The 21,378-nt window shown below is 41.4% G+C and overlaps 1 protein-coding gene across 1 annotated transcript in view; it reads left to right on the top strand.

The window, feature by feature from the left end:
- The window catches only part of LOC140493430 (tetraspanin-18B-like), a 202,605-nt gene that overhangs the window by 157,619 nt on the left and 23,608 nt on the right, over positions 1-21,378 (top strand). Inside the window, exons 3-4 of the mRNA XM_072591856.1 lie at positions 16,131-16,203; positions 20,526-20,632. Coding sequence (XP_072447957.1) covers positions 20,576-20,632 — 57 coding nt within the window. The 5' untranslated portion in view covers positions 16,131-16,203; positions 20,526-20,575. The remainder of the gene's footprint in view (positions 1-16,130; positions 16,204-20,525; positions 20,633-21,378) is intronic.

Here is a 21,378-nt window from a genome sequence, read left to right as displayed (position 1 = left end):
TGTGAGTATAATATTTACACCAACCCTGTGTACAGTCTGTGTCTATAATATTTATACCAATCCAGTGTACTGTCTGTGAGTATAATATTTACACCAACCCTGTGTACAGTCTGTGTCTAAAATATTTATACCAATCCTGTCTACTGTCTTTGTCTATACTATATACACCAATCCTGTGTACTCTGTTTAAATAATATTTACACCAATCCTGTGCACTGTCTGTGTCCATAATATGTACAACAATCCTGTGCACTGTCTGTGTCTATAATATTTACACCAAACCTGTGTACTGTCTGTCTCTATAATATTTACACAAATACTGTGTACAGTCTGTGACTATAATATTTTCTCCAAAACTGTGTACTGTCCGTGTAAATAATATTTACACCAATTCTGTGTACTGCTTGTGTAAATAAAATTTACATCAATCCTGTGTACTGTCTGTGAGTATAATATTTACACCAATCCTGTGTCTTGTCTGTGTTGTTTATATTTATACCAATCTTGTGTTTTGCCTGTGACTATAGTATTTTTACCAATCCAGTGTACTTTCTCTGTCTATAATGTTTACAACAATCCTTTGTACTGACTGTGCCTATAATTTTTACACCAATCGTGTGTACTGTCTGTGACTATAATATTTCCACCAATCCTGTGTACTTTCTGTGTCTCCCATATTTACACCAATCCTGTGTACTGACTGTGTAAATAATATTTACACCAATCCTGTGTACTGTCTGTGAATATAATATTTACACAAATCCTGTGTACTGTTTGTGTCTATAATATTTACACCAATCCTGTGTACTGTGTGATTAAATAATATTTACACTAATGCTGTGTACTGTCTGTGTCTATAATATTTACACCAATCCTGTGTACTGTGTGATTAAATAATATTTACACTAATGCTGTGTACTGTCTGTGCAAATAGTATTAGAACCAATCCTGTGTAATCTCTGTGACTATAATGTTTACACCAATCCTGTGTAATCTCTGTGACTATAATGTTTACACCAATCCTGTGTAATCTCTGTGACTATAATATTTACACCAATCCTGTGTACGGTCTGTGACTGTAATATTTACCTCAATCCTGTGAACTGTCTGTGTCTATAATATTTACACCAATCCTATGTACTGTGTGATTAAATAATATTTACACTAATGCTGTGTACTGTCTGTGTCTATAATATTTACACCAATCCTGTGAACTGTCTATGCAAATAGTATTTGAACCAATCCCGTGTACTGTCTGTATCCATAATATTTACACCAATCCTGTGTAATCTCTGACTATAATATGTACACCAATCCTGTGAACTGTCTGTGTCTATAATATTTACACCAATCCTGTGTACTGTCTGTGTCTATAATATTTACACCAATCCTGTGTACTGTCTGTGTCTATAATATTTACTTCAACCCTGTGAACTGTCTGTGTCTATAATATTTACACCAATCCTATGTACTGTGTGATTAAATAATATTTACACTAATGCTGTGTACTGTCTGTGTCTATAATATTTACACCAATCCTATGTACTGTGTGATTAAATAATATTTACACTAATGCTGTGTACTGTCTGTGTCTATAATATTTACACCAATCCTGTGAACTGTCTATGCAAGTCGTATTTGAACCAATCCTGTGTACTGTCTGCATCCATAATATTTACAACAATCCTGTGAACTGTCTGTGTCTATAATATTTACTTCAACCCTGTGTACAGTGCGTGACTATAATATTTACACCAATCCTATGTACTGTGTGATTAAATAATATTTACACCAATCCTGTGTACTGTTTGTGTCTATTATATTTACACCAATCCTGTGCACTCTCTGTCTAAATAATATTTACACAATCCTGTTTACTGCCTGTAAGTATAATATTTACACGAACCCTGTGTACTATTGCTGTCTATAATATTTACGCCATTCCTGTGTACTGTCTGTAAATATAATATTTACACCAATCCTGTGTACTTTCTGAGACTATAATATTTACACCAATCCTGTGCACTGCCTGTAAGCATAATATTTACACCAACCCTGTGTACTATTGCTGTCTCTAATATTTACACCAATCCTGTGTGGTATCTGTGACTATAATATTTACACCATCCTGTGTACTGTCTGTGTAAATAATATTTACAACAATCCTGTGTACTGTCTGTGAGAATAATATTTACATCAATCCTGTGTACTGTCTGTGCATATAATATTTACACCAATCCTGTGTACTGTCTGTGAGAATAATATTAACGTCAATGATGTGTACTGTGTGTGTAAATAATATTTACACCAATCCTGTGTACTGTCTGTGCCTATAATACTTACATCTATCCTGTGTTGTGTCAGTGTACACAATATGCACATCAATCCTGTGTACTGTCTGTGAGTATAATATTTGCACCAAACGTGTGTCTTGTCTGTGTTGTTAATCTTTATACCAATCCTGTGTTTTGACTGTGAATATAATAGTTTTACCAATCCAGTGTACTGTCTGCATCCATAATATTTACAACAATCCTGTGAACTGTCTGTGTCTATAATATTTACTTCAACCCTGTGTACAGTGCGTGACTATAATATTTACACCAATCCTATGTACTGTGTGATTAAATAATATTTACACCAATCCTGTGTACTGTTTGTGTCTATAATATTTACACCAATCCTATTAACTGTCTGTGTCTATAATATTTACACCTATCCTGTGCACTGTCTGTGTCTATAATATTTACACCAATCCTGTGTACTGTCTGTGTCTATAATATTTACACCAATCCTGTGTACTGTGTGTGTAAATAATATTTACACCAATCCTGTGAACTGTCCATGTTCATCATATTTCCAACAATCCTGTGTACTGAATGTGACTATATTATTTATTCCAAATCCTGTGTACTGTCTGTGTCTATAATATTTTCACCAGTCCTGTATACTGTCTGTGACTATAATATTTACACCAATCCTGTGTGCTGACACTATAATATTTACACCAATCCTGTGTACTGTCAGTGACTATTATATTTACACCAATCCTCTGTACTGTCTGTGTCTATAATATTCACACCAATCCTGTGTACTGTCTGTGACTATAATGTTTTCATAAATCCTGTTTACTGTCTCTGTGTATAATTTTTACAGCAATCCTGTGTTCTGTCTGTGAGTAATATTTCCACCAACCCTGTGTACTGTCTGTGACTATAATATTTTTACAAATCCTGTGTGCTGTCTGTGTCTATTATATTTACACCAATCCTGTGGACTGCCAGTGTCTATAATATTCACACCAATCCTGTGTACTGTCTGTGACTATAATATTTTCACTAATCCTGTGTACTGTCTGTGTCGATAATATTTACACCAATCCTGTGTACTGTCTGAGTCGATAATATTTACACCATTCCTGTGTACTGTCTGTGTAAATAATATTTACACCAATCCTGTGTACTGTCTGTGTCAATAATATTTACACCAATTGTGTGTACTGTCTGTGTCAATAATATTTACACCAATCCTGTGTACTGTCTGTGTCAATAATATTTAAACCAATCCTGTGTACTGTCTGTGTCTGTAATATTTACACCAATCCTGTGTACTGTCTGTGTCTATAATATTTACACCAATCCTGTGTACTGTCTGTGTCAATAATATTTAAACCAATCCTGTGTACTGTCTGTGTCTGTAATGTTTACACCAATCCTCTGTACTGTCTGTGTCTATAATATTTACACCAATCCTGTGTACTGTCTGTGTCTATAATATTTACACCAATCCTGTGTACTGTCTGTGTCAATAATATTTAAACCAATCCTGTGTACTGTCTGTGTCTGTAATGTTTACACCAATCCTCTGTACTGTCTGTGTCAATAATATTTAAACCAATACTGAGTACAGTCTGTGTAAATAATACTTACACCAATCCTGTGGACAGTCTGTGTCTATAATATTTACACCAATCCTCTGTACTGTCTGTGTAAATAATTTATACAGCAATCCCGTGTACTGTCTGTGACTAATATTTACACCAATCCTGTGTACTGTCTGTGACTAATATTTACACCAATCCTGTGTACTGTCTGTGACTATAATATTTACACCAATCCTGTGTACTGTTTGTGTCTATAATATTTACACCAATCCTGTGTACTGTCTGTGTAAATCATATATACACCAATCCTGTGTACTGTCTGTGACTATAATATATACACCAATCCTGTGTACTGTCTGTGACTATAATATTTACACTAATCCTGTGTACTGAGTGTGTCTATAATATTCAAACCAATCCTGTGTACTGTTTGTGTCTATAATATTTACACCAATCCTGTGTACTGTCTGTGTAAATAATATTTAAATCAATCCTGTGTACTGTCTGTGACTACAATATTTGCACCAATCCTCTGTACTGTCTGTGACTATAATATTTACACCAAACCTCTGTACTGTCTGTGTCTATAATATTCACACCAATCCTGTGTACTGTCTGTGACTATAATGTTTTCATAAATCCTGTTTACTGTCTCTGTGTATAATTTTTACAGCAATCCTGTGTTCTGTCTGTGAGTAATATTTCCACCAACCCTGTGTACTGTCTGTGACTATAATATTTTTACAAATCCTGTGTGCTGTCTGTGTCTATTATATTTACACCAATCCTGTGGACTGCCAGTGTCTATAATATTTACACCAATCCTGTGTACTGTCTGTGACTATAATATTTACACCAATCCTGTGTACTGTCTGAGTCGATAATATTTACACCATTCCTGTGTACTGTCTGTGTAAATAATATTTACACCAATCCTGTGTACTGTCTGTGTAAATAATATTTACACCAATCCTGTGTACTGTCTGTGTAAATAATATTTACACCAATCCTGTGTATTGTCTGTGTAAATAAGATTTACACCAATCCTGTGTATTGTCTGTGACTTTAATATTTACAGCAATCCTGTGTAGTGTCAGTGTCTATAATACTTATACCAATCCTGAGTACTGTCTGTGACTATAATATTTAAACCAATCTTGTGTACCGTCTGTGTCTATAATATTTACACCAAATCTGTGTACTGTCTGTGACGATAATATTTACACCAATCCAGTGGACTGCCTGTGTCTATAATGTTTACACCATATCTGTGTACTCTCTGTGTAAATAATATTTAAACCAATCCTGTATACTGTCTGTGACCATAATATTTACACCAAATCTGTGTACTGTCTGTGACCATAATATTTACACCAAATCTGTGTACTGTCTGTGTCAATAATATTTAAACCAATCCTGTATACTGTCTGTGACCATAATATTTACACCAAATCTGTGTACTGTCTGTGACTATAATATTTACACCAATCCTGTATACTGTCTGTGACTATAATATTTACACCAATCGTGTGTACGGTCTGTGTCTATAATATTTACACCAATCCTGTGTACTGTCTGTGACTATAATATTTACACCAATCCTATGTACTGTCTGTGTAAATAATATTGACACCAATCCTGAGTACTGTCTGCGACTATAATATTTACACCAATGCTGTGTACTGTCTGTGTCTATAATATTTACACCAATCGTGTGTACAGTCTGTATCTATAATTACACTAATCCTGTGTACTGTCTGTGTCTATAATATTTACATCAAACCTGTGTACTGTCTGTGTCGATAATATTTACACTAATCCTGTGTCCTGTCTGTGACTACAATATGTACACCAATCCTGTGTACACTCTGTGACTATAATATTTACACCAATCCTGTGTACTGTCTGTGACTATAATATTTACACCAATCCTGTGTACTGTCTGTGTCTATAATATTCACACCAATCCTGTGTACTGTCTGTGACTATTATATTTACACCAATCCTGTGTACTGTCTGTGTCTATAATATTCACACCAAACCTGTGTACTGTCTGTTACTATATTTACACCAATCCTGTGTACTGTCTGTGTCTATAATATTCACACCAAACCTGTGTACTGTCTGTTACTATATTTACACCAATCCTGTGTACTGTCTGTTTCTATAATATTTACAAAAGATCTGTGTACTGTCTGTGTAAATAATATTTAAACCAATCCTGTGTACTGTCTGTGACTATTATATTTACACCAATCCTGTGTACTGTTTGTGTCTATAATATTTGCACCAATCCTGTGTACTGTCTGTGACTATAATATTAACACTAATCCTGTGTACTGTTTGTGTCTATAATATTTACACCAATCCTGTGTACTGTCTGTGTAAATAATATTTAAATCAATCCTGTGTACTGTCTGTGACTACAATATTTACACCAATCCTGTGTACTCTCTGTGTCTATAATATATACACCAATCCTGTGTACTGTCTGTGACTATAATATTTACACCAATCCTATATACTGTCTGTGTAAATAATATTTAAATCAATCCTGTGTACTGTCTGTGACTACAATATTTACACCAAACCTGTGTACTGTCTGTGTCTATAATATTTACACCAAACCTGTGTACTGTCTGTGTCTATAATATTCACACCAATCCTGTGTACTGTCTGTGACTATAATGTTTTCACAAATCCTGTTTACTGTCTCTGTGTATAATTTTTACAGCAGTCCCGTGTTCTGTCTGTGACTAATATTTACACCAACCCTGTGTACTGTCTGTGACTATAATATTTTTACAAGTCCTGTGTACTGTCTGTGTCTATTATATTTACACCAATCCTGTGTACTGTCTGTGTCTATAATATTTACACCAATCCTGTGTACTGTCTGTGTCTATAATATATACACCAATCCTGTGTACTGTCTGTGACTATAATATTTACACCAATCCTGTGTACTGTGTAAATAATATTTAAATCAATCCTGTGTACTGTCTGTGACTATTATATTTACACCAAACCTGTGTACTGTCTGTGTCTATAATATTCACACCAATCCTGTGTACTGTCTGTGACTATAATGTTTTCACAAATCCTGTTTACTGTCTCTGTGTATAATTTTTACAGCAGTCCCGTGTTCTGTCTGTGACTAATATTTACACCAACCCTGTGTACTGTCTGTGACTATAATATTTTTACAAGTCCTGTGTACTGTCTGTGTCTATTATATTTACACCAATCCTGTGTACTGTCTGTGACTATAATATTTACACCAATCCTGTGGACTATCTGTGTCTATAATATTTACTCCCATCCTGTGGACTGTCTGTGTCTATAACATTTTCGCAAATCCTGTTTACTGTCTCTGTGTATAATATTTACAGAAATCCCGTGTTCTGTCTGTGACTAATATTTACCCCAATCCTGTGTACTGTCTGTGACTATAATATTTACACCAATCCTGTGTACTGTCTGTGTCTATAATATTTACTCCAATCCTGTGTACTTTCTGTGACTATAATATTTACACCAAACCTATGTACTGTCTGTATCTATAATATTTACACCAATCCTGTGTACAGTCTGTATCTATAATATTTACACCAAACCTGTGTACTGTCTGTGTCTATAATATTTACACCAGTCCTGTATACTGTCTGTGACTAAAATATTTACACTCTGTGGAAACATGGCATCATGGTCTTTTCTGATCTCCTCCATATTGACCATCAGTCAGTGCCGACCAGCTTTTACGTCAATTTGGACAAATGGCTCCAGCTGGTGTTTTCATGTTGAATGGGGCTCGCACTGTCAGTCCAGAGCAGTCCTGCTCAGCTGCTGACGTTTGCCTGGACGTTGCAAATAAAGAACACGTGTACCTCCCCAAATCCCTCTTTACATGGAACTGTCTGAAGAACCGGCTGGATTGTGTACTACTTATTCTTTACCAACACCCTGACCCTGAGCTTTCCAACTGGATGAGCTCACAATGGGATTCTCAGTCCCAAAGAGCTGTGGCTGCCCAGTCGTTGAGCATATTTGATGTTGAGATGGATACGTTGACTTCTGAGCGAGCCAGTGGATATGAAAGATCGGGCAGTAAAGTGAAGTTGAAGTGGAAGATTGACCAGGATTGAACAGAATGGCAGAACAGGTTTGAGTACCTAAATAATCTCCAACTGCTCCGGTTTCTCATGTTCTCCTGGCTAAATTCTGCTCTGACTCCTAGCCATGGTGAGGACTCATGTGACCACTAGAAGGCCATTGTGAAACCCAGCGACCCATTAGAGTGAGTAAAGAAGACACCACCATGTTGGAGTGTCCTATTGTCTACGTTGGTCTGCAGGCTTTCTTCACATTTTCAAACATCTGAGTCTCGAGAGTTATGATGGCGTGCTGTGTGCAGCTCCATTCTCATCAACCGTAGTCCTGGAGAATGAAGAATCCACAGCTGAATGGTATGGCTCTCCACAAGAGGAACAACCATTGTAACAACCTGAAGAACTGGACCTGGTGACAACATGACACTTTTGTATTAATCTGATCATCACCATTTTCTTAATCATGGTGTCACATGATAGCAAGAAACACTTGGAGACACAGAATACTGAAAAAGCTACGGACCTTGACAACATTCTGGCAATAGTACTGAAGACTTGAGCTGTAGAACTTGCCATTCACCCAGCCAAGCTGTTCCAGTACAATACTGGCAGCTACCCGACAATTACCCAGGTGTGTCAAATAGCAGGACAAATCCAACATGGCCAATAACCGCGCAATCAGTCTATTTCTCCATCATCTGTAAAGTGATGGAAGGTGTCACCAACAGTGCTAGCAAACAGCACTAGTCCAACAATAACTTGCTTGGTGACACCCAGTTTAGGTTCCACCAGGGCCACCCAGCTCCTGACCTCATTACAGCCTTGGGTCAAACATGGACAAAAGAGCTGAATTCCAGAGAGTTAGCTGAGAGTGGCAGCCCTTAACACCAAAGCTGCATTCAACTGAGTGTGGCATCAAGGAGCCCTAATAAAACTGGAATCAATGGACATCGGGGGCAAACTCTCTGCTGGTTGGAGTCATAAGTGGAAAATAGGAAGATGCTTGTGGTTTTTGGATGTCAGTCATCTCAGCTCCAGGATATCTCTGCAGGAGTTACTTAGGATAGTGTCCTAAGCCTGACCATCTTCAGCTGCTTCATCATCCCTTCATCATAAGGTCAGAAGTAGGGATGTTCACTGATGATTACACAATGTTTAGTACCATTTGCAGCTATTGCAGATATTGAAACAGTCCATGTTCAAATGCAACAAGACCTGGACAATACCAAGGTTTGGGTTGACAAGTGACAAGTAACTAGTACACCTCACAAACGCCATGTGACAAATGACAAAGTCTATGATCAACTCCAGCAAGAGAGAGAGTCAAGCCTTTGTCTTTTGGCATTCAATGACATTACCATCATGGAATTCCTTATGATAACTATCTTGGGGTTACTATTAACCACAAACTCAACTGGACTCGCCACATAAGCACAATGGCTACAACAGCAGGTTGGAGGTTTGCAATACTGTGATGAGTAATTCACCTCCTGACTCCTCAAAGCCTGTCTGCCATCTACAGGGCACAAATCAGGAGTGTGATAGATTATTCTCCATTTGCCTGGATGAGTGTAGTCCAGCAACACTCGAAGTTTGATACCGTCCAGGACAAAGCAGCCCACTTGATTGGCACCACATCCACAAACATCCACTCCCTCCACCACCAACGCTCAGTGTGTAATATTTACAAGGTGTACTGCAGAAAATCATTAAAGATACTGAGGCAGCACCTTCTAAACCCATGACCACTTCCATTTGGATGGGCAAGTGCAACACGTACATGAGAACACCAACCCTGCAAGTTCCCCTCCAGGCCACTCACCAACCTGACTTGGAAATATATTGCCATCCCTTCACTGTCAAAATCTGGGTCAAAATCTTGAAATCCCTCCCTAAGGGCATTGTGAGTCAACCCACAGCACATGGACTGCAGCGGGTCAAGAACGCAGTTCACCACCACCTTCTCAAGGGCAAATAGGAACAAGCAATAAACACTGGCCTGGCCAGGGATGCTCTTCTCCCACGAGTGAATCAAGAAAAATTTGCACTGACCATTCTTATTTAAATGAATATTTGAAGCCCGGTTTATTGAAAGGTGGTGTCCCCAGTTTTAAATATTCACTTAATGCTCGCACATTCACATACAGTGAGATTGTGAAAGTTTTGTACTTTTATATTCATCTCCTGTTGAAGATACAAAACAAAGTAAAATTAAGTTAATTATGGAGTTCTGAAATGGTGATTGTGTTATTTGAAGGCTTTGATTGAAATATCAAGCTTCAATATTTTAATCTTCCAATCTATGCTTTAGGCTAAAATTTCACAAACGTTCAAGCATTTATTTGCTGGTTGTAAATCGCAAATACCCATTGATGGTTACAAGGCAAGAGTTCGAATCAGTAATATGATGTATCTTCATCTCTCCATTGACTAGACACGGAGTTCAACCGTTGCAAAAGAATGTAACACATTACAATTATAGAGAATGCCTAACATCATCGAACATCCTAAAGCACCTAAGTTTTCAGTTAATCTGATAGTCTTTTGGGAGTCTCACTTACAGGTATCCTTATTCAGTGTTTGCCCCACAAAGGTGCTATATATATAGTAAGCTGCTGGGAAACAGACTGATTAATTCTTCTTTATTTGAAATCTTGCTCAGAGGATGTTCCAAGGTTTTGACTGGCCGTAATCTTATTTGAAGCTTTATTTTCCTCACGGCTGACTGCTGCTGTTCCTTTGAGATAAAAGGGATAGTCCCTGATGTGAATGCATTCACTGGCTTTTGATTTGAGTCTTCCTGTCCCTGATCTGACAGAACTGCTGGAGTCGAGGAATGAAGGATCTAGGGAGAAATCCTACAGTATCCATAAAGTATCAATAATCACCAGGAATGGGATGAGTGACATTAAGAGTATATATCCATATCTTAAAAACTAGATGAGAGGCAATCAGTTACAACTAATTACTCAAAATGCAGCCTGTTTCCACACATCATATATTTCTGCACTGAGTTTTAAGAACTGAATTTCTTTATATTGCTCAAATTAGCGACATACAGTTAAAACACCAGTTCACCGAATGTTACAGAGGTGAAAATCTATCAATATTGAAAGCTCTAGAATATAGAAGTTGTTCAGTTAACTCAGATAGTTAGAGTGTGATGCTAATAATGCCAAGGTCATGGGCTTAATCCAAACACTGACCAGGTATGGCATCGGGGTTCACAAGTGGCAGGTTCGAACTTGAAGGGTCTGTGTTTGTCGTTGCTTGATTCAGGGCGGCATGGTGACTCAGTGGTTAGCACTGCAGCTTCAGACCGCCAAGGACACCGGTTCCTTTATAGCCTCGGGCTGTGTTAAGTTTGCACATTCTCCCCATGTCCACGAGGGTTTCCTGCCACAATCCAAAAAATGTGCAGGTTAGGTGGACTGACCATGCTAAGTTGCCCATAATGATTGGTGCATTAGTGAGGGGAAATGTAGAGAAGTAAGGGAATGGGTCTGGGTGGGTTGCTCTTCGGAGGGTCGGTGTGGACTTGCTGGGCCGAAGGGCCTGTTCCCACACTGTAGGGATTCTGAATTCTAAAGCAGCAAGTTAGCGATGATAGGCATCCCAAAGTGTAAAATATGTCAAAGCATATAATAGGATGTCAAAAGTGGTAACTGAGCTACATTTCTGCAGGCTAAACATTACAAAATAAATACTCAATTGTTTGGACGGATTGGTTCAGATATTTACTGTTGATAAGAGCGATGCGACATCCTTTCCCTGCGATCTAACTCTCCTGAATTTTACCAACTGCACTCTGACGCTAACTCACTGCTCTATTTCCAGCTATTCGGCAATGCTCTTCATTAAGACACTGCTGTCCCTGGCTTTGTTCCCTGAGCTGTCGTCTAGCTCATTTGCATAAAGCAAATACTGCTTTTGGGTTTCCTTCATCAACGATCACAAACTGAATTGAACTGTCGGTGACATAAGCTTTTCTTGTGAGCCCTCACAGCTCCGAGGAGTTTGTTGATGTCCTGACCCCAATACTTTGCTGCCTGCTACATCCCAACCTTCACCTTCACTTAAACCCCCAAATACAGCAACTCAGTATGGTGCCTTTGCTTTTTCAGAAGTACAGTTTAACAGTTATTTTCTGAATGGAGCTTGCTTCTCTCTCTTCCTGTCTCCTTTTCTAACTAACTGAGTTCACAAAAACCCTTTTGTGACTTTGGAACTGTTCTACTAATCAGTTGAACACTTTGCAACCAGCCCAACCTTTTGCCTAGGCAATTTCACAAGTAACTAATATTTTGGAACAGTCACGTGTAACAATCAGCACTGGAATACAAATGTAACAATTGGAGCTATCTGTGTTATAATGTTCACCACGATGTGGAGGAGCTGGGGTGGACAAAGTTAAAAATCACGCAACACCAGGTTATAGGCCAACAGGTTTATTTGGAAGCACTAGCTTTCAGAGCGCTGCTCCTTCATCAGGTAGCTGTGATGATGAAGGAGCACTCACCACGTGCTGCCTTCATTAGCGAACAAAGGAAAGCGTTAATCTTGCATTAAAATTCAAGGCTTCAAAAGGCAAAACTCTGGAAAATGTAACAATTTATCACAAATCCAGGTTTTCTGGAATATTCTTCAGGGTCTTTTACATCCCTGTATCTGGAAATTCGCAAAGGTAAAGACCAGTAGAAAGAAATGAGAACGATTGTTAAGTATGCCTGCAAAATTACAGCATCCAGGACCACGTGTACCTTTTAAATCAGCTACTACTGCAGCTAATCGGCTATACATATCCTTTCTTGTTTACGATGTGAGGGAATACATTTTTGGTAGAAGCAACCTGGAGCTACAATACAGGCTCATTTCTCCAACTTTGAGGGCAGGCCAGGAGCAGAGGGACCACAGGGTTCAAGCGCACAGTTGTCTGAGGATGGACAAACAGATTGTAACAGTTATCAAGAAGACTTAGAGGATCCTTGGCTTTATGAATAGGGGCATATAGTACAGCAGAAAGGAAGTGATGCTACCCCTACAAACAATTGGTCAGACCACATTCGGAGTAGTTTAGGAGCCAGTATAGGTATGATGGGTGAAATTACCTCATTCTGTACTGTAACATTTATGATTATATACTGCCTCGATGCCTGAACTATTGGTTACAAATGTATCTCCTCCTACAGGATACACATTCACCCATCTCTGTTCTCTATTTGTCAGTGTCGTATGGTTGTCATGTGAGGAGAAGTTAAAGACTGTATGTCTGTACTCGATGGAGTTTAGAAGGATGAGGGTGAGTCTGACAGAGTGTTGAGAGGCCTGGATAGAGAGGATGTGCAGAAGGTGTTTCCACTTGTAGGGGAGACTCGGACCTGAGGGCACAGCCTCAGTTGGAGGGAGCGAACTGAGATGAAGCAGTATTTCTTCAAGCTGAGGTTGGTGACTCTGTGGGACTCATTGCCACAGGGAACTGTAGAGGCAAAGTCATTGAGTGCATTTAAGCCAGAGACAGATAGGTTCTTGATTGGTAAGGGGATCAAGGGTTATGGGAGAAGGCAGGGGAATGAGTTTGAGAAACATATCAGCCATGATCGAATGGTGGAGCAGACTCAATGGGCCGAATGGCCTAATTCTGCTCCTATGTCTTGTGATCTTATGGCCTGATGTAAAATGGAGATTGTTCTGGAAGATTAAAGAAAGAAATTCATTTGTAGAACACAAGCACAATCTTGGGCATCCCAATGTGTTTGACAACCATGTGCACAATGAAGTGCATTCACTCCTGGGGAAAATATGGCCACCAAATTGTGTCCATCAGTCTCTCCAAAATACCAATTAGGTAATGATAAATGTGGGTATGTTGCAGTGATATTTGTTGAGGGATAAATATTGGCCCAGACATAAGGGAGAACAGCGTGGTTACCTTCACAAATAGAGCCGTGCATCTTCCACACCCACCCATGGATGAACCAGGAGATCCAATCCCCACTGTAGTCCCAAGTCTGAGGCGTCTAAGTTGGGCAACCCTGTCCTATGCAAGCTTTGTAAGGACATCAGAGACACCAAGAGGCAATACCAAACTAAGCTTGAGATCCTGACCAACCACACGGACACCCGTGATGTGTGGCAAGGCTTACACGACATAACAGGCTACAAAGTGAAGTCAAACAGAATTGCGGACAACAACACAGCCCTGCGCCATAGGCTCAATACATTCTACACCTGCTTTGAACAGATGGTCAATAAAAGGATGACACCTATCCCAAAAGCCTCGGGTGCACCTGTACCCACAGTCACTACCACAGACACTGTATTGGAGTTCTTGAAAGCCAACCCATGGAAAGGACTGGTCCAAATGGAGTTCCCGACCGTGCACTCACATCTTGTGTGGACCAGCTGGTGGGAGTATTTGCAGGCATCTGTAACCTCTCCTTACTATGATCTGAAGTCCTCACCTGATTCAAGAAGACCACCATCATCCCGGTGTCAAAGAAAACTCATACGGTGTGCTGCAATGGCCACTGCCCAAAGGCTCTGACCTCCATTATTATGAAGTGCTTTGAGAGGTTAGTCATGGCCTGCATCAACTCCAGCCTCCCAGCTGGTCTTGATCCACTACAATTCACCTGTTGGCACAACAGGTCCACAGCAGACGTCCTATCCCTGGCCCGATACTCATCCCCGGAACATCTGGATAACAAGGATACCTACCTCAGGCTCTTACCAATGGACACAGCTCTGTCTTCAACACTTAATTCCAAAGAAACTCATCTCGAAACTCCAAGATGTAGGACTCTGGTCCACTCTCTGTAACTGGATCCTCAGCTTCCTGATCCATAAACCGGAATCAGTAAGAGTAGGTGAGAACAAGTCCTCCATGATAATCCTCAACACCGATACCCTGCGAACTGCTTCCTCAGCCCCTTACTGTACTCAGGACCATGTGACCAAATTCCTCGCCAACTCCATTTACAAGTTGGCTGATGACACCACTCAACCAATGACAAGGCAGCGTACAGGAAAGAGTTTGAGCACTTAGTAGCACTCCAACAATGTCAGCAAAGTGAAGGGGCTGGTCAGTGATTTCCGGAAACAGAGTGGAGAACAGGCCCCTACCTGCATCAATGGTGCTGAGGTGGAGATGGTCAAAAGGGTCATGTTGCTGGGAGTGATGATCACCAACAATCTCTCCTGGTCCATCCACGTTGACACAATGGTCATGAAAGCACAACAGCGTTTCAACTTCCTCATGAGGCTGGGAAAGTTCAGCATGTCCACAATGACTCTTACCAATTGTTCCAGATGCACCATAGACAGCATCCTATCTGGATGCACCACAGCATGGTTTGGCAGCTGTACTTCCCAAGACTGGAAGCAGCCACAGAGAGTGGTGAACACAGCCCAGTCCATCACACAAACCAGCCTTCCATCCACTGACTCCATCGATACTTCCCACTGCCTCAGGAAAGCAACCAACTTTATCAAAGACCCCTCCCAATCCATTGTATCCTCTTTCATCTACTTCCATCAGCCAGAAGATATAAAAGTTTGAAAACATGTACAGATTCAAAAATAGCTTCTTCCCTCCTGTTATGAGGTTTTTGTTGATTCTGATCTCTCTCTCTGCACCTTCTCTGCAACTGTAACACTGTGCTCTGCACTCTGATTGGCTACCCTGATGTACTTTGGATGGTTCCATCTGCCTGGAAAGCACGCAAAACAACACTTTTCACAATATCACGGCACATGTGACAACAATAAATCAAACTCAAACACCTTATCAGAAAAGCAGCTTTTTTAACAGCGCCTGACTACTGCAGTGGGACTGTCTGTCTGAATTTGTTGCAGGGGTCTGTGGAGTGTGCAGTTTTCCACCGTCCATTTTCTCTTTGCTGCTGTCACTGAAGTATCTCAGTGAGCGTTAGTAAGAGTAGGATATTGAACACCACCACAGCTTAACTTCAGATTGTCTGATTTCTTGTTTTCATGTTCTGTAAAGCTGTAGAGCATTCTGAGCGCTTTTTAAACTGTGAGCATGTCTATTGGTGCCATCTTTGTCTAGTTTGCTAAGATGCTATGTACAGTCCTAATAGATAGCCTACCACTAACTAACAATTGCTTTAACCCTATAGGAAACAAGACTTGAGGAGTATTTGATGTGATCATCGCTCTGAAACCTCTCGAACATCAGATTGTAACCCTCAGGTAGGACCTTACAGTGTCTAGAGATACAAAAACAATTATTTTCTCTACTCTTTCAGTTGTGGTCTCTAGCTCTCAAAGCATTTATTGAGACAAAAGTCTGAATCAATCTAAAAGCAATCTAAGTTCTGAAAGTTTTGGTATAAGTACAAGTGATAACTCCAAAAGTAATAGTGTGGAGTAACTAATATTAGTGCAATTTACATTTCATTATCAAATCTGTGAATGTAGAAATTAGGGCCAGCTTATAGACAGATGAAGCAAGTAAATTGAATTCCATACTAAAAGCTGATTGTGAGCTTTTGTTGTGAGAAGTTAGGTGTTAATGGTTCTACAAATCCTGAGACACTCCAAACCTGTAATCTCAATCATCTCGAAGGACAATGGCAGCAGAAACAAGGAACCACCATCACCTGCAAGTTCCCTTCTAAGCCGCTTACTGCTGACTTGGAAGTACCTGGCAGTTCCTTCAGTGTGGCTGGGTCAAGATCCTGGAATTGCCTCCCTAGCAGCACTGTCTACCTACAGCTCATGGGCTGCAGCGGTTCAAGAAGGTAGCTCACCACCACTTTCTCAAGGAGCAACTGGGGACAGGCAATAAACACTGGCCCAGTCACATCCCAAAATGAAACTAAACATGGTCCGCCCAACCCCCATGATATAGTGAACTGTGATACAGTGAAAAGTGTTGTTTTGTGTGCTACCCAGACAATCATACCTCACGTAAGTACATCAGGGTAATAGAATCGAATGCAGAATGTAGTGATACAGCTACAGAGAAGGTGCAGAGAAAGATCAACTCCAAGAGAGGTCCGTTTGAAAAACTGAAGAAGCTGTTTTTAAATCTGTTGGTATGTAATTTCAAACTTCTGTACCTGCTGCCCAGTAGAAGAGGGTGGAAGAGAGTATAACTGGGGTAGGGCCAGGTCTTAGACTATGTTGATTGTTTTGCTGAAGAAGCAGGAAGTATAGATAGGAGTCACTAGAAGGAAGGCTGGATTTCGTGATGAACTGGGCTATGTTCACACTCTTTATAATTTCTTGGGCAGATCAATTGCCATTGTGGTGCATCCACATCGGATGTTTTCTGTGGTGCGTCTCTAAAAATTGGTAAGAGTCATTGCGGACAAACCGAAATTCCTTCGCCTCCTGAGGAACTTGCCTCTGCTCGCCTGCGCCGATGTCTCTAACTGTACTGCAAATGCCATGAAAGTGGATGATGAGTGTGCTGCCGCTTTGAAAGATGAGATTAAGTGCCGGGACACGTTCAGTGGTGTCGCCCAGCTCAGTGTCCGAGTGCAATGAGCTGGCTGGTAAAGGACAGAGAGAAGGAGGACGTGCACAGGTGCCAGGATGAGCAGTAGAGCTGACTATAGGGCGAATCTTGCTGTGTGAGTGAGAGACTTCAATTCGAAAAAGAGTGAATGAGAAAGGAGCAATGCACAATACTCTGCTGCCTTGCCTCCAACTCAACTATGTTTGATGTTGCACGCCCTTTTTCTGGACGAATTATGACAATGACCATACTCTTCACTGCTGTCAGTTTGCAGGAGCCCCCCCCTCCTGTTACAATACCTCTCTCCTGTTGTATTTCTGATCTCCAGGGAGGAATGCAATTCATAGACAGAAACAGGCCGTTCAGCCCAACCAAATGGTGTCAGATTTTATGCTCCTCTCGAACCTCCCTGGCCCCTCGTTGTATCATATCCAGCCATTCCCTTCAAGGGAATGTTTATCCAGCTTTCCCCTCAAGGCCACTCCCCAATGTGTCTCAATTGCTCCTCCTTGAGTTCCCTTTTAGAAAGATAATCAGTGCTTTGTGAACAGTGTCTCAAGATGCCCCTCCCCCCCCACCAAGTGGGTTAACATCCAGAGCTCCAGGACAGGTCTGAGCAGCAAGGAGTGGAGCACCATGTTGTGAGGATAGCAGCAGATCCAGCCAGGACAGAGACTCAGGGTAATAAATCCTCCTGAGTCGAGAGAGGGAGATGGAGCGAGCCTGGCTGTATCGATGGTGCTCTGGACAGTGAGAGATCTTGCGGGGCTGTGTGGTCGATCAGAGAGATGGGTGGACTTGGTTAGTCCTGGACAGAGTGAGATCTTGCAGGCTTGCATTGTTGATCAGAGAGATTGGCAGCTGGTCACAGATTGAAGGAGATGAATGCCCCATTCCTGCCATTTCACTCACTTTGCGGGGTCCCCCGTGGTCTACCTGAGAGCCAGAGAACACTGGCCTATTGTTCCACAGTGTTGCCAACCATCCAAGTTCAGGGAGAAGTTTGAAGGTCTTACTGTTTGCCTTTAGGTAGCAGCTATCTCACCAGATTTGACACCCTCCCAATCCCTGAGTTGCCTATTTGATACCAATTGGACCAGCTACAAAGATACTTGCTCCATATAAGCATCCATTTTTGTTTATTCAATTGTTAGATATGGGTGTTGCTGGCTGGGCAACCATTTATTGCCCACCCCTAGCTGCCCTAGAAGCTGCCTTCTTGAACTGCTGCAGTTTATGTGTTGTAGGTGGACTCACAGTGCTGGTAGGGAGGGAACTCAGGGTTTTGACCCAGCAACAGTATAGGAACTGCGATATGTTTCCAAGTCAGGATGGTGAGTGGTTTGGAGGGTTAAAGTGCAGGGCATGTAACTGTTGTCCTTGTCTTTCTCGATGGGAGTGATTGTAGGTTTGGAAGGTGCTGTCTGAGGATCTTTGGTGAATTCCTGCAGTGCATCTTGTAGATAGTACACACTGCTGCTACTGAGCTTTGGTGGTAGAGGAAGTGGATGCTTGTGGATGTGGTGCCAGACAAGTGGGCTGCTTTGTCCTGGATGATGTCAAACTTATTGGAGCTGCCCCCATCCAGGCAAGTGGGGACTATTTCTATCACACTCCTGACTTGTGCCTTGTAAACTGTGGACAGGCTTTGGAGAATCAGAAGTGAATTACTGCTGCAATGTTCCTAACATCTGACCTGCTCTCATAAACACTATGTTTATGTGGTGAGACCATTTGAGGTTCTGGTCAACGGTAACCCCTCAGGATGTTTATGGTGGGGCATTCAGTGATGTTAGCACCATTGAATATCAAAGGGGCGGTCTGTGATTTGATTGGCTCTCATTGGAGATAGAGTCATAGATGTGTACAGCATGGAAACAGACCCTTCGGTCCAACCCGTCCATGCCGACCAGATATCCCAACCCAATCTAGTCCCACCTGCCAGCACCCAGCCCGTATCCATCCAAACCCCTCCTATTCATATACCCATCCAAATGCCTCTTAAATGTTGCAATTGTACCAGCCTCCACCACTTCCTCTGGCAGCGCATTCCATACATGTACCACACTCTGTGTGAAAAAGTTGTCCCTTAGGTCTCTTTTATATCTTTCCCCTCTCACCCTAAACCTATGCCCTCTAGCTCTGGACTCCCCAACCCCAGGGAAAAGACTTTGCCTATTTACCCTGTCCATGCCCCTCATAATTTTGTAAACCTCTATAAGGTCACCCCTCAGCCTCCGACACTCCAGGGAAAACAGCCCCAACCTGTTCAGCCTCTCCCTATAGCTCAGATCCTCCAACCCTGGCAACATCCCTGTAAATCGTTTCTGAACCCTTTCAAGTTTCACAACATCTTTCTGATAGGAAGGAGACCAGAATTGCATGCAATATTCCAACATTGGCCGAATTAATGTCCTGTACAGCTGCAACATGACCTCCCAACTCCTGTACTCAATACTCTGACCAATACAGGAAAGCATACCAAACGCCTTCTTCACTATCCTATCTACCTGTGACTCCACTTTCAAGGAGATATGAACCTGCACTCCAAGGTCTCTTTGTTCAGCAACACTCCCTAGGACCTTACCATTATGTGTATAAGTCCTGCTAAGATTTGCTTTCCCAAAATGCAGCACCTCGCATTTATCTGAATTAAACTCCATCTGCCACTTCTCAGCCCATTGCCTGGCATTGGTGTGGCCCGATTGTTACTTGCCACTTGTCAGCCCAAGCCTGGGTATTGTCCAGATCCTGTTGCATTTGGACATGCTGCAATGTCTGAGGAGTCATGGATGTGCTGAACATTGGTGAACATCCCCACTTCTGATATTGTGGTAAGTTCATCGATGAACACAATGCAGGCACATGCAGATGTTACCCACTATCTGTGCCTGATCTCTGCCACAGTTGTGAACCACCTTTGGTGTTATCTTTGAGTTAAGAAGTGACTTGTTGAGTCTAAAATGAAACAAGGGATTACATCAGTCATTGAAACTTGAATTTGGAGGGATTAGTTTATAAATCATTTCTTTGTTTTCCTTCCCAGCAGATTTTAGAAGCTCATTCACAGTAAGAAATCACTGTTGCCAATGACTTAAGATGGGCCGCTTTGAACGTGTCAAGTACTCGATGGTTGCCTTTAATATTCTGATCTGTGTAAGTGGGTTTGAGAGAATATGAGCAGCATTGCACTATCTCAGAGGGACGCTGTGATGGGAGCTGTGCAGGAGAAATGCAAACCCTGCTCTCATGAGTTGTCCAGTCCTTCAGGTGTTGCTCTGGATTCTACTGAGTGCTCGTTTTGTTGAGATTACGTTGACCATGTTTGAGATGACCCAGAAGCAGAAGGTAACTCTCTGCTCCACCTGAGAACATGTTGGAGCTGTCAGTGCAGACTGTGCATTGGTGGATCCACCAGAAACTAGGAGTGGAGACATCCTGCCTTATTGACTATCGCTCAGGAGATTCCCCTGACATTAGTCAACGTAATTCACACCATCACATCTTTGCTACAGGGCAAGGTGAGGCTATTCAGCCCATCGTGCTTGAGCTGATTTTTTTACCCAGTGCCAATCTCCTTCCTTGTCCCCATGTGCCAGCACACCATTTCTATCCAAATAACCAACCAATGCCCCTCTTGACTGCCTCAATTGAACCTGCTTCCATCACATTTCCAGATAGTGCATTCCACACCCTTACTCTTCATCATCTTCATCATCTTCATCATCTTCATCATCATCATCATGATCATCATCATCAGTGATCCCTCGCAGGCGAGGCTGATTCTCAGAGTGAGCCTATTGGTGGCTGTACAGACCGATGGGGCTCCATAGGCTTGTTACACTTGGAGCAGAGGGTGGTCATGGGAAGGGGGTGGGTGGGGTAATGGTGCGGCAGTGCGC

Source organism: Chiloscyllium punctatum, chromosome 22 (genome assembly GCF_047496795.1).
Source record: "Chiloscyllium punctatum isolate Juve2018m chromosome 22, sChiPun1.3, whole genome shotgun sequence".
In the NCBI taxonomy this organism is placed as follows: Eukaryota; Metazoa; Chordata; class Chondrichthyes; order Orectolobiformes; family Hemiscylliidae; genus Chiloscyllium; species Chiloscyllium punctatum.
This window is presented reverse-complemented; position numbering and strand designations above follow the sequence as displayed.